Source organism: Pipra filicauda, unplaced genomic scaffold, assembly GCF_003945595.2.
Source record: "Pipra filicauda isolate LSUMZ 115617 unplaced genomic scaffold, ASM394559v2 scaffold309_size868695_pilon, whole genome shotgun sequence".
NCBI lineage: Eukaryota > Metazoa > Chordata > Aves > Passeriformes > Pipridae > Pipra > Pipra filicauda.
The window spans coordinates 539,715-551,933 of NW_024104431.1; the positions used below are offsets into that span (position 1 = coordinate 539,715).

The window sequence follows — 12,219 nt, forward strand, 5'->3', positions numbered from 1 at the left end:
TGGACAGAAATGTTCAGCATGTCATATGTCTAGAAATAAATCTAGGGTTTTTTTGTTAAAACCCTTAGAGATTAAATGCCAGCCTTTTGTTGTTAACTGCTTAGTCAGAGTGGAAAGGAAGGTTCTCCTCATAACCCAGGCCACCCTGAGGGCACTGCCAGCAGGAGTGTTTCCAGTGGTCCCAATTACACTTTCAGAAATTTTCAGAAAATCAAGTTGAAAGCAGGCTTTGTGTCTAGTTTTGTGGCTCTCAAATGGCAAATTACTCTGTATCTTTCTCCATCTGAGAGCTGGGAGTGAATAGTTACACTTTGGACTTTTAAATGCTGTTTGACATGCAAGTCCCACCTCCCTGAGGGCCCTCAGAGTCCCTTTAAGTACCAGGTGACAGTAAAAGCAAAGGAGACACTGGACTTGCAAAGAGTTACAAACTCTCCTAATATTAGACACCATGAGAAATACTAATCCCTGCCTCCTTTCCTCACCATTCTGACATTTGGAGCAGTATGGTGGAGATCCACCTTCCCTCTCCCATTTTCTACCAGCCCCAAGGTTTCTCTTCTGAGTCGCTTTTACTCCCTGTTTCAGCCAGCTTTGAGTCACCCACAGAGATTTGCCCTCCCTTGGACAAAAGCGATGTCTCTCTGTCCACTAAAGTCTCCTCCCTTTCCCTCTAGATCAATATTCCCCACTTTTCCACCTCCTCCTTATTTCAAGATGTTGAAGTTGATGGCTTAAGTACCATTTAGAACCACCTTAGCACAGTGTTCCACAACTAGGAAATTTTACTCCTACAAAGCCCAAATCCTTGCAGAGAAGTGAGAAAAATGAGAATAATGATCCTGCTGATTTGAGCCAACCCTCTGTGCTTCCTGTGAATGTGCACTCATCAGGATATCCTGACCCTTCAGCTCCTCCTTCATGGGAGGAGCTTCATGGTGGGCTTCAGATACATTTAGTTACTTGAGCAATTTATAGAAGCAGCAAGAACTCTATATAAATTAGGGTTGCATATCACACCTTAAAAAATGCTAACGCTTGCAGATGTATGTTTGACAACCACCACTTAAAAAAAAAATTAAGGCAAAGTGAAATTCCACTATCTGCAATTTTCTTTCCATAGATGAACAGGTAATATTTTGCTTAGAAAAACAGAAACTTTAATGCAAAAATGTTATAGAATCTAGAAATCAGATAAAATATCCTATGCTTTTTTAAATAAACTCATGCTGTCAGAAAACATACTTCTTATGAATGCCATTTGCAACTGAAATTTTACATTTTATTCCTAATTACTCTTTTTTCTTTTGTATATGCTGTTGTCTTGTGACATGATGACTGCAGATCAAGGTAGACAACCACTACGATTTTCAGGACATAGCCAGCGTGGTAGCACTTACTCAGACCTACGCCACCACTGAGCCCTTCATAGACTCCAAATATGACATCAGGATCCAAAAGATAGGCAGTAACTACAAAGCGTACATGTGAGCCAAAACCTTATATTCTTTCCTGCTTTGTTTCAAAATTGATATGCACCAATGAGATAATGTTGGAGGAATCTCTGAGCTGATGTGGTGACTCCATGCCTCCATTGTCATACTCTCTGGAAAGAGTGTTTCAGACTTTTTAGATCTATCAAGACTATTTTTTAAGTTGATTGTGACTGGGAGGAGGAGAATAAGACAGCATGTGAGCCTGCCAGAATCGGTTTTCTGCTAACCTGTGCTTATTATTTTCTTTTGAAGAAAGAAACAGTTGGAAGGGGATTTGTTTTTGTAGGGAACTTGTTAAAAAAGATTCCTTTGTGTCTTTTCAACTTAGGATCAAATTTTCTTCTCCCTCTAAGGATAGCTGGATGTCATTCATTCACACAAATCTGAATTGTCACACTTTTATGGAACAAAGCCCTTTCTTTTTAACATAACACATGTAAAAACAATTCCAATCTTGCAGTGACCTTCACATAGAGGGAGGAAAATCTCTTCTGATTTTGGAATCCAGGTGTTTGTTTAAAGGTCATGACTATATGAGTCATGTTTCATATTCACAGACAACATTAAGCTGGAGCAGCAAAACAGGTTGTCGTGTAGCAGTTGAGCTATGGTAACTGTGTTTATATATATTTTTACTTATCAATTTTTAATTATCAAGCAATGTAATCTGATGTACACTGATTTTGTTCCTGGTTTTAAGACAAGTTAGATAATCTCATGGCTTAGTTCCCTCATGCTTATGATTCTGAGGCAGCAAAAATATGTCAGAATACAGATAAAAATACACATGTACGTTTACATACGCGCACCCATGTACACACACAGAGATATTTCTGGAGGAACTGGTGAACATTGGAGGGATCAGAGATTTCTTGTACGTCAACATTTGTAAGGTTCTTTATCAGTCAGGCTCTTTATGAGTAGAAACATTTGAACTCCAAGCAAGGCATAAATACCAGGAGCAGGAAAAGTTGAAACTTGGTTAATGCAAATGCGTAAAATGTTTTATAATTTCAATGTTTTATACTTTAAATGGGTTGACATTAAGTGCCAAGTAATTTAGGAACAGCTGTCAAGTTCTATGAGAAAGCAGAACCTTTTGCCCAATGTGTAAAATATATATCTCCTTAGGTTGCTATCAGAAGGTCACACACTCTTGACTTCTCCTCTAAGACACGACTGTCAGAGGATCCAAACTGAGTAACTGCTGGTCTCTCCTGACCTGTGACTGACCAGGCACTGGAGGGAGAACACCAAAGGTTGGGCCTTCCCAGAACAGCTCAGTAGTTCATCTACCACTCACGATACATCTGAGGGGCCTCAAGAAAGCACAGCACAGACCTGGGTGGAAATCCTGTTCCCATAGGTCAGCCCCACCCAGCAGTGTGGACACTCACTCTTTCTGATTTGTTTTGAACCCAGAGTTATCTAAATTTTGCAGAAACGGTGTGTTGGAAATCTGAGTTGGGCACAGTGACCAAGGCAGAACACCCAAAAAGCTCATGAGGATTGAAAGGTTTCTGAAATCTCTTGCTGGTGATTTTCAGTGACACAGAACTGTGACATGCTCCCTACAGAATTCCGGTGTGTTGGGCATTCCCCACCTCTCCCTAAAGGCAACAAGAATCTTAAAAAATGCTTCTGAATTATACAGCATTTAATCCCCGGCTGCTTCAGGAAAGTTAATTCTAACTCTGCTTGTTTGTCTTAACATTGGTACTCCAGACTGTTGACTTTTTCTGGCTTTACCCCCTCTCTGAGGACACCCATCCTACTTTTCCTAATAGCACGGTGCTCCTACACCCCAAGGTCACCTCTCTTACCTGTGCAGGCCATATCTTGATCCAGTCCCACTGCTTGCCCAGACCTTCCTGTCTCTTTAGTCCTTACCTCTTGTTCCTAACCTTTTTTGTTGCTCTAGGCTCTCTCCTACCCCTTGGATTCTCATTCACCAGCCTTGCCCTCACCCTGCTCCCAGTGCCAGCAACCTTCCTTCTCCATCACAGACCTTTTCATGAAACTATTTCTGCCTCTGCAAGTCTGGATGATATTTTCTCTCTTGTTGTTACTTTGACAGGTTGATTCCTTGTGTTGTGCGGCCCATCTCTCCCCTCCTCTCTTTTTTATAATAAATTAAGCTGATTTTTCCCACTCTTACAGCTCCCAAGGGCAGAGTCTTAGGAATAAGGCCCAGCTCTTACTGGCTCTGATACATCACCACATACCAGATGCAATATTAGTAATGTTTGCTCATCCCTAGTGGTAGAAATTGGACCACAACATTTTGTAGGAAAGAGCCACTCTTTTTTCTCCTTTGACTTGAAATTTAAATGCTGTTCAGCGTCTAGAATAATTTTGGAAGAGTCAGCCATGGTAAATTTATCATTTTGAAACATAAATTTTTCTTTTTCACAGACGAAGCAGTTGACCTAAGGGACAGCAAAAATAAGTTGAAATGACAGCCTGTTCCTCCTACCTTTTCTTTATTTTTAAGTTTCTACTCAGAAACTATGGGTTCATCCAAATGCTAAAAGCCTAGTGATCATTTTTTCTCTAGATTCTTTCATACAACTTATTCACACACAAAAATGAAATACTGATCCATTGTTACAAAGCTTCATGGAAAGGAGAAGATATACCAAATGTCTGAAAAATTATTCATGTGCATACATATCCATGATGTCAGTAGAATATTGTTTTACAGCTGGTTTTCATTTTGTTCTGTGACACAGGAACAGAGCACTTAGAGAGTCACCACAAAAAAATACCAGCTGAACATTTGTTTTTGTAGTTTAAAGAGAGTTATTAAGAGCTTCAGTTTTATAATTCTGTGGGAAATTGTGGTTTAAGTGGATCCATGACTCACCAAGCACTGGTGCTTATTGTCTGTCAGTGGAGATTATGGCCAAAATGCAGCATTGGATCCCTGTAAATACCACAGCTCCTTGGACCCTTTGTGACACATACTTAACTGCCCTGGGTACCCGGACAGAATTCAGCTGACTTCAAGGAAATGGAGTTTAAAAGGGTCACACACGATGTACAAAACCAGAAATACAAAAGCCCTGTATCTAAATCCCCCCTCCAAAAGCAGTGCTCTGAACCCAGAGCTTAAAGTACTTTGATCAAAAGGTCAATAAACCAAAAGTAAAGCACATCAACCAAAGAAACAGTGCTAGAGGATCAAACCACAGAGCAGGCTGCCTACACAAGGGTAGTAGGCAGACATTTCTACATATTTTTCTGATGACCAGTCCCTGTCTCAGCAATTTGGATTGGGTACTGTAAATGCTACTAAATAAAGCAGGAAGATGTTGGAAAAGGGGAAGCTCAAGTTACTATGAATTGTTTAGCAATTTTAAAACAGTTCTTCCTTCTTGCAAAGACCGAATCCAGTGTAAACATGCTAAGCCTAAGTGTAAAGCACTCAAAAGTGTAGGAGTTGTTTTATTTATTTTTCAGTGTTTAGTAACAGAGGAGGAAATAACGATGTGAAAGACTCTTAGCAATTATCAAAAGTGAAGAAGGGTGGGAAACCTTCCTGTGTCAGTAGAGGAATTCATATGTTAATTACGGAGATCATAGCTAGGGTTTAGAGTGCCAGATGGTCTGGTTAGATAGTTCTGTAGCAGTTAACCGTGGTCTGATGGAACCCCTCTGGTCCTGAAGGGCTTCTGTGTCAAGCCCACAAGCTGCTGAGATTCCTCCAGTTAGGTCTGTCCTTCCTCAGCCGGTCCCTACAGCATCCTTAGAGCCCACCAAGCATCAGTTGTGAGATTTCTTCAGGTTCAACAGGGAGCCTTTGGCGTTGGGCAGTGAAAGCAGGGCTAAAAGCAAACCTTCTTTGCTTCTCTAGTCAACCTCTAGGGCTGAGGTTACATCATTGCAGCTAAGGATCTTGAACTAAATACTTGCTAAAAGTCCTCAGGATGATTTTTTCCTGATTTGGTCACATCTTACTTCCTAAAAGCCACCTAAAATAGTCCATGCACAGTCCCTGCCTGTGAGAACTCTGCGATAGAGTTGGATTGTGATTTGTGAGGAGTGTTATCTCTCTGATCCAGAATGTGTGTGTAGAGTAGTAATGAACCTAAAATTATTAATTTGCAAGTAGACAAATATATAAAAATATCACTTAAAAAAATGAAGCAGAAATCACAACACAGTCTTATTACTGGGCTTATTACATGCATGTTCCCCTCTCACTAGTTTCTCCCACATCAACAAAGAACATGACATCATGTGCTTCAAAATTCAGCTAAGTTTATGAGACTCCCAAAGAAAAGTCAATATTCCCCCACAATTGCTACTGACCCTCATAATTATGTTAATGGAAAAATGGAGAGAAAACTATAGCTGCTGCCTAATATACTTTTAATACATTACAGATGTTCCTACGATTTTACTGACTGGAAACACTTCATAACTTGTATCCTTAGCCTTTTCCCAGTACAGCATTTAGGTTTCAGAAAGCAGTAATCTTCTCAGCCCTGGTAGCAATCCCAAGGTCTGAGGAGAAAAAAAACTTTACATGGATTTTTTTTCTTAGAGATTAAACGGGAGGTGGTGTACTTAGGTCCTGGCATAGACTATTTAGATTATATTAGTAGATAGCAAAGAGTGAAAAGTGGAGGAGAACCCAAAATCCAGCTCCAAAACAGCTCTGAAATCACTTCAGAGATGTTAGAAACCCTATAGATATCTTGCTTTTTAAGTATTGGGACCTAACTCTGCGGTGTAACGGGTTTGAAACAACAAGCTGAAGCTTCTGGACACTTCCATTTGCAGTAACGGTATGTCCCAGGCCATCAGTCCCTTTACAATCATCCCAGCTCTTTGCTAACACTGTCAATCAGAGTAGGTTGGGTTTTTTTTAAAAAGTCTTGTATGAATAAATGGGGAGCAGAAATTTCACAGCACTGTCATACTTTGTAACGTGCCTCCAACCAAGTATTCCTGACAATGGCAATGTCTCTCAGAATTCCTCGTGGTTTAGATGTTCTGTTATAACATGCCAGGTATGAAAAAGGTGTAAATACTGCTACTGTGTTCATGTGAAAAGCAGAGTAATTTAATGGACAGTGAAAGTATGAAACCACTGGCTCTCTTTGTAATGTTTTCCCCCTTTCAGGAGAACTTCCATATCTGGAAACTGGAAGACAAACACGGGCTCTGCAATGTTGGAACAAATTGCTATGTCAGATAAGTAAGTCGAGTCTCTTGTAAAAGGTAATTAAAAAAAATTAATGGAATTTTATTTTGAATTAATTTTTAGAAAATCCCAGTGCTGATAAGCAATTCACAGTAAGTGCATGTCTTATGTTTGTTTTGGGAAAGAAAATCTTCCAATTACGTGAAAGAAGATGAGCCAAGAGTTTCATATGGCTCCTCTCACAGTTCACTCACCACATGCAGCAGCCTTAGGTGCTTATGTACACCCTTAAGTTCCTACATCTGTATCTGCACCTTGAAAACTACTGGAATTCCTTTCAAAAATTTTATATTCAACCTGTCATTCATTTCTTCTGGTTTCTTTGTCTCTTTTACCTTTCAGTCTTACCCTATGCACATTGTTTTAAATTTTTCTCTTTCTACCTCCTTCATTATAACCAAGCAATACAGTCTTCACTTTGCCTATTTAAATCACATTTCTCTTTTCTACTTTCAATCCTAAATTGCTATTTTTTTCTTTTATAAATTTCCACTAAACTTCACTGTGAGACTTTTCCCCCTGTTGGTGAGATACACTGAAACTTATTTCCCTCATGCCATCGTTCCAGCTCTCTACTTTGGTTTACTGTAGTCCCCATTTGCTCCAAGTTCCTCCACAACACCTAAACCTCTTCTCCCTGCAAAAAATAAATCTGAGAAGCTTTTGGGTGGCTACGAATTTTCTGTTGTTCAGCTTCTCCAAAGGCTGCTACTAGTTTTAACTGAAAAAAAAAGTTTTGTACAGTAAAAGTGTAATTTGAAAGGTCTTACAGTTCAACAGTAATCCTTTTCTGGTGTTTGGGGGGTTTGTTTGTTATTTTTTTTTAAGTCTGGAACCTACCACTTGGTCCCTCTTATGAGCTGAGGGAGACACAGGAACTGAACCATTGCCTGCCCTGGAAAGGTGAAAACAAGTGAGATGGGAATTGCAGCTCCCTGCTGTCCAAGCCCTGTCTAGACTGTGTGTCCTCGCTGAGCTCTGCTCTGGGCATGGACTGGAGCCACAGCATTTTCTCTTTCTCATTCCCACCCACCTTCCTCTAGCAAGTGAGGTTATGTTTTCACTGAGAAGGAAAAGCAAGACTGTGCTCTGGTGTGTGTGTAATTACAGTCCATGGGCTGTTCTGTGAAAACACAGGCATTGCAGTTCTGCCCTGAGGAAAATGAACAGTATCAGTAGGAGTGGGAAATGCTCCCCTTGGCCCTGCACTTGCTGGAAATACTCCATGTGCTTTGCTTCTGCTTCCATTTTTGAATGTAAGATAATTAGAGATTATAAATAGGTATTTTCCTGTTTAATAATAATATATTTATTTAATAATATTTAATCTATTAAATATGTAATTTAATTTTTTATAATTTTTGTGAATTTTGCAAGCTTATATTTATATATAGTATATTTATATAATAAAATAAATAGGTATTTTCACATTAAAACAAAGTCCAACAAACCAAAACTTTGAAGCAAGGCAAAAGCATAGAAAAGATGGATGTTTTCTCATAAGAGGAAGGGATATGTGTGATTACCCACTGAGTGCACACTGCACAGCAAGGGAGAGGAGGGAAAAATAAAATTTTCTGAAGAGTTGAAGCAGTTTCACAACACAGCAAGAGCAATCAGATCTGATGCATTTAATTTATAATGCATGCCATGAATGAGGAAGAAGTGCTTTGAAAGCACTTCCTGATTGACATTGTTGGCTGAGTACAAATCTGAGTCTAGAAATTAGAAAAGAAAGATTGTGGCCCAGCAAGGGGCAGAGAGGAGGTGGAAGAGCAGCACATTTCAGTGTGACACTTTCTCACTGCCCCCCTGTTTGAAGGGCTCTGCTCCCCAGATAGTTCCAGAAGAACAGAGAGCTGTGCCAACAGTGCCCACCTCACCTGGCACACCTGATATTTTCTGTCAGACACCTGGAGCAATCCTGTATTAATTGCCTTTATTATCCAGGGCTGCTGCACACTGTATTATTGGCTCTGGGAAAATAAGAACTGTGACTTTTTGTCAAACCTACTGTGAAAACCTCGGGTTTAAAACACTACAGGCTACTCCATCCAAAACCTCCCTTTCCAAATATAACTGTATTTTTCCAGTTCTGTGTGTGTTGGCAGAAGATAGACTATTAAAAATACTTTCACAAATCTGATTCATGTTTCAATATTTTAAGGAAAATGTCTTCATTTTTGTTTTCATATAAAGTCCAGATATTTTCTGTTAAAGACAAGTTTTGCTGTCCTCATGACTTTCTAAGATGATTTAGCAGCAAAAAAAAAAGTTATTTATAAACAAGTGCATGCAAACTGTGCAGTCAGTGCATCTACAGATGTTGAAATTGTCAGGCATCCAAAGAAACCTCTTATATTAGACAAAAAACATGTTTCCCCCAGGAAAAAAAATTATTTTCATTTCTTAGATATTACCATCAGGATCTTTTCAAACAGTTTTATCAATTTCTTTGTATTCTGCTGGAAAGAAAAACTTTTCCACTGGAACAGATTTGATATAAGAAAATATAAAGAATGTGACCTAATAAGTTCACTTGGAAAGGATGCTGTTACTGAAGATACTTGTACATGAATGAGACTCTCAGCCCAGCAATGAGTTTCCTTTGATCCTACAGTGAAATGCTGTTTATTACAGCAGGGTTTTGCAATGGAAAATCCTGAGGTGGCAAATCTATGATCATGGCTCAAGGGCTGGAGCAGGAGAGAGTTTGTTAGAGGAAGCAGCTCTGGTTTAGACTCCAGTGCTGGTCAATGAAAGTTCGTGATAAATGGCTTCTTTTTGTTGGGTTCTTTTCTAAGTAAATCCTATCCTTCAGTTGGTGTCACTGTGATATCTGCCTGCATAACCTTTCAGGGTCATTTCATCACGGACTGATCCCATACCCAGCTCTGCTGTTAGTTAATGAACGTTCCCAGTGTTGTTCTGTGTCCCCTGGGTCAGTCCTTGCCATTGAACGAGCACACACAGCTCGTGTCACCCCAGGCAGTTCCCAGCACAGTTCTGTGCTGATGTCACCTGCAGCTCTGGGCTTGATCACACAAATTACCTCACTCTTTTACTACTAATTCCCACTTCACCCCCTTGTTGGTCAGATAATCTCTCTATTCATAGAGAAAGAAAGAAAAATAAATCATATTCCTGCATGTAGAATGGGTCAAATGTCCATTCCTTGGGCCATATTTCTTACCATGATGTTGTAAAAGAAGCAGAGGAGTTTTTAGTTTGGTATTGTATGAAACACTAGACTTTTTTAGGAGCTGTAGAATTCCTTTGCATTCTTTGAATTCCAATTGAATTTTGTTGTAGTTGCCCATAACCCTACGCGAAGACAATTATCCTTGTCTGCATGCTATATAACATTTAAAGTCATACATCTGGTTCTCTTGTGCCATCTTAAGGGTTTTCTGGCTTGATTTCTCTTTTGCCATGTTCAGTGCCATGGGTATAAAGCCATCATTGCCTCTTTGGAACTAGTTGGATCTGTAATTTGGATGGAGACTCACTCACTTTCCTGATACAAGAGTAAAACCCAACCAGAACTAAGCACACTGCCAAGCACGATAGGCAGCAGGACCATCACACTTGAACCCGGGCACAACTTTAAATTTCCCAGAAAAAAACAAGCCTACTTTCTCAAAACCTTTGGCATCTCTGAAGCCAAAGAAACTGGTCAGATGATAAATCCTCCTACTGTGGAGAATTTCTGTGGCAGCCCAGCCACAACCAGCTGGGGGTACTGGCATGAGGGCTTTGGCAATGCAGGGTGGGATAGAGCTAAATGTGTTTGTGTTTCAGCACAGCTTATCTTCAGGTTACTCACAGCTGAGAGCAAACACAAAATTTTGGATCAATCTAAACTGGGACAGAATCCAGCATAACACTAAGTCAGGATAGAGAGCCACAGCTTTGCTGGAGTCTGCTGGGAAAAGCAGAGTAATAAGGCCAGTACCTCTAAGCTACTACTGTGAGAAATACAACTGACAATACAGGGAAAATTCATACAGGGCAAATGTTATATAGAATACATTACTAGGTAAGCCTGTAGAAAATCAAGAGCTTGATGAGATACTCACAGAAAAAAATTATTTTTATGAAACAGGTACAAGCTTTGGGTTGACACCTGTTCTGAAATATTTGGTGGTTTGGACATCTGTGCTGTTAAAGCTGTACATGGAAAGGATGGAAAAGATTATATTTTTGAGGTAAGCAATTCCACTTTTTTCAATATATGCTTTTATATATTACACACAATTAAACAGCCAAGTAAAGAACATTTTTGATAGTTAGGCATTGCCTTATTTGTGTTTCAAGAAAGGCTGTGTATTTTTGAGTAGTGTTGAAATCATAATACAAAGCCACATGTCCAAATTAGTGGCAACACTTGCTGGAAAATGTAACCATATAGATGGTAATGTCTTTTAGTGTTTGAGGAAATGTACACAAACTACAAAACAAAACCAAATGTGGATGTCACATTTTCCCAACCCTTATGGTTTCTTTCCTGAGCAGGCTTACCAGTTTTTCCTGGAAGGTTTATAGATAGCACTATCCCAAGGGAACCCCAACAAAATTATACTTTTCCACAGAAAGGGAGATTAGGAATGAAGTGGAAACAACTTTTTTTGTAGCCAAAATATTACCCTCTAGATCTGAATCCTCATGAATCAGAAGTTTCTACCATTGGTAATTTTGAAAAGTTTAAATTTTTCATTTACCTTAAGTTTATTATGGAGAAATATCACTTTATGTAGCCATAAAACAAGCTATTATCACTTGCCTATCACACAAGTCAGCATTTCTTCAGCATCTTCCATGTTCTTAGAATTTTATTCAGGAGGTGGGCAAGGATCTTCACAATTTTCCCCAATCTAAAAGAAGTTGGTGAAGCAAAAGTAAGAGTATTTTTTCTAAACTATGAGAGTAAGCTGGTGCTTATGAATTAACCCTTTCTAGTTCTTTGTGTTCATTTATAACAGAAAAGCTTTGTAGAAGTGAAAACGTTTATTTTGTCACAGAGTTAAACAGCTCTGTGTATTTTGCTCTCATCTAATTTCACAGAACTATTTATCACTATTGCCATTGCTAATAATTCCCCAATCAATAACAGCACTTTAAAGGCCTGAGCAGCTCACAGTATTAAACAAACTGAATCAGTCACTGCCTCCTGAGATGCTGAGGAGGATTTCAAGAAATCGGTGCCTTAGTCTTCCTGGCCAAATCAGGCCTCAGTGTGTCTTATTGTATCAAAATCCACTGTAGCATAAAATTTGGGATTCCACACTGAACCGCCTCCGTTCTTCCTCCTAGGATCCAGCCTTTCCCCTCCATTTCACCCCAAAGTTCCTGTAAATCTGTAGTGTTTGACCCAAGGGCTGAGATTTGAAAGAATGAAAAAAAGGTGCTCTGACCTCTGATGATCCACTCTAGTGGGAATTCCTGAGCCCAGGAATTGTCCTGTGTTCTGCTCCACAACTTGGCTGTGGCCATGGTGTGTCTTGGACACAT

The 12,219-nt window shown here is 39.5% G+C and overlaps 1 protein-coding gene across 1 annotated transcript in view; it reads left to right on the plus strand.

The window, feature by feature from the left end:
- Positions 1 to 12,219, plus strand: part of SYN2 (synapsin II) — a 184,586-nt gene that overhangs the window by 129,047 nt on the left and 43,320 nt on the right. The window contains exons 7-9 of the mRNA XM_027748521.2: positions 1,345 to 1,487; positions 6,628 to 6,702; positions 10,814 to 10,916. Of these exons, the coding sequence (XP_027604322.1) occupies positions 1,345 to 1,487; positions 6,628 to 6,702; positions 10,814 to 10,916 (321 nt within the window). The remainder of the gene's footprint in view (positions 1 to 1,344; positions 1,488 to 6,627; positions 6,703 to 10,813; positions 10,917 to 12,219) is intronic.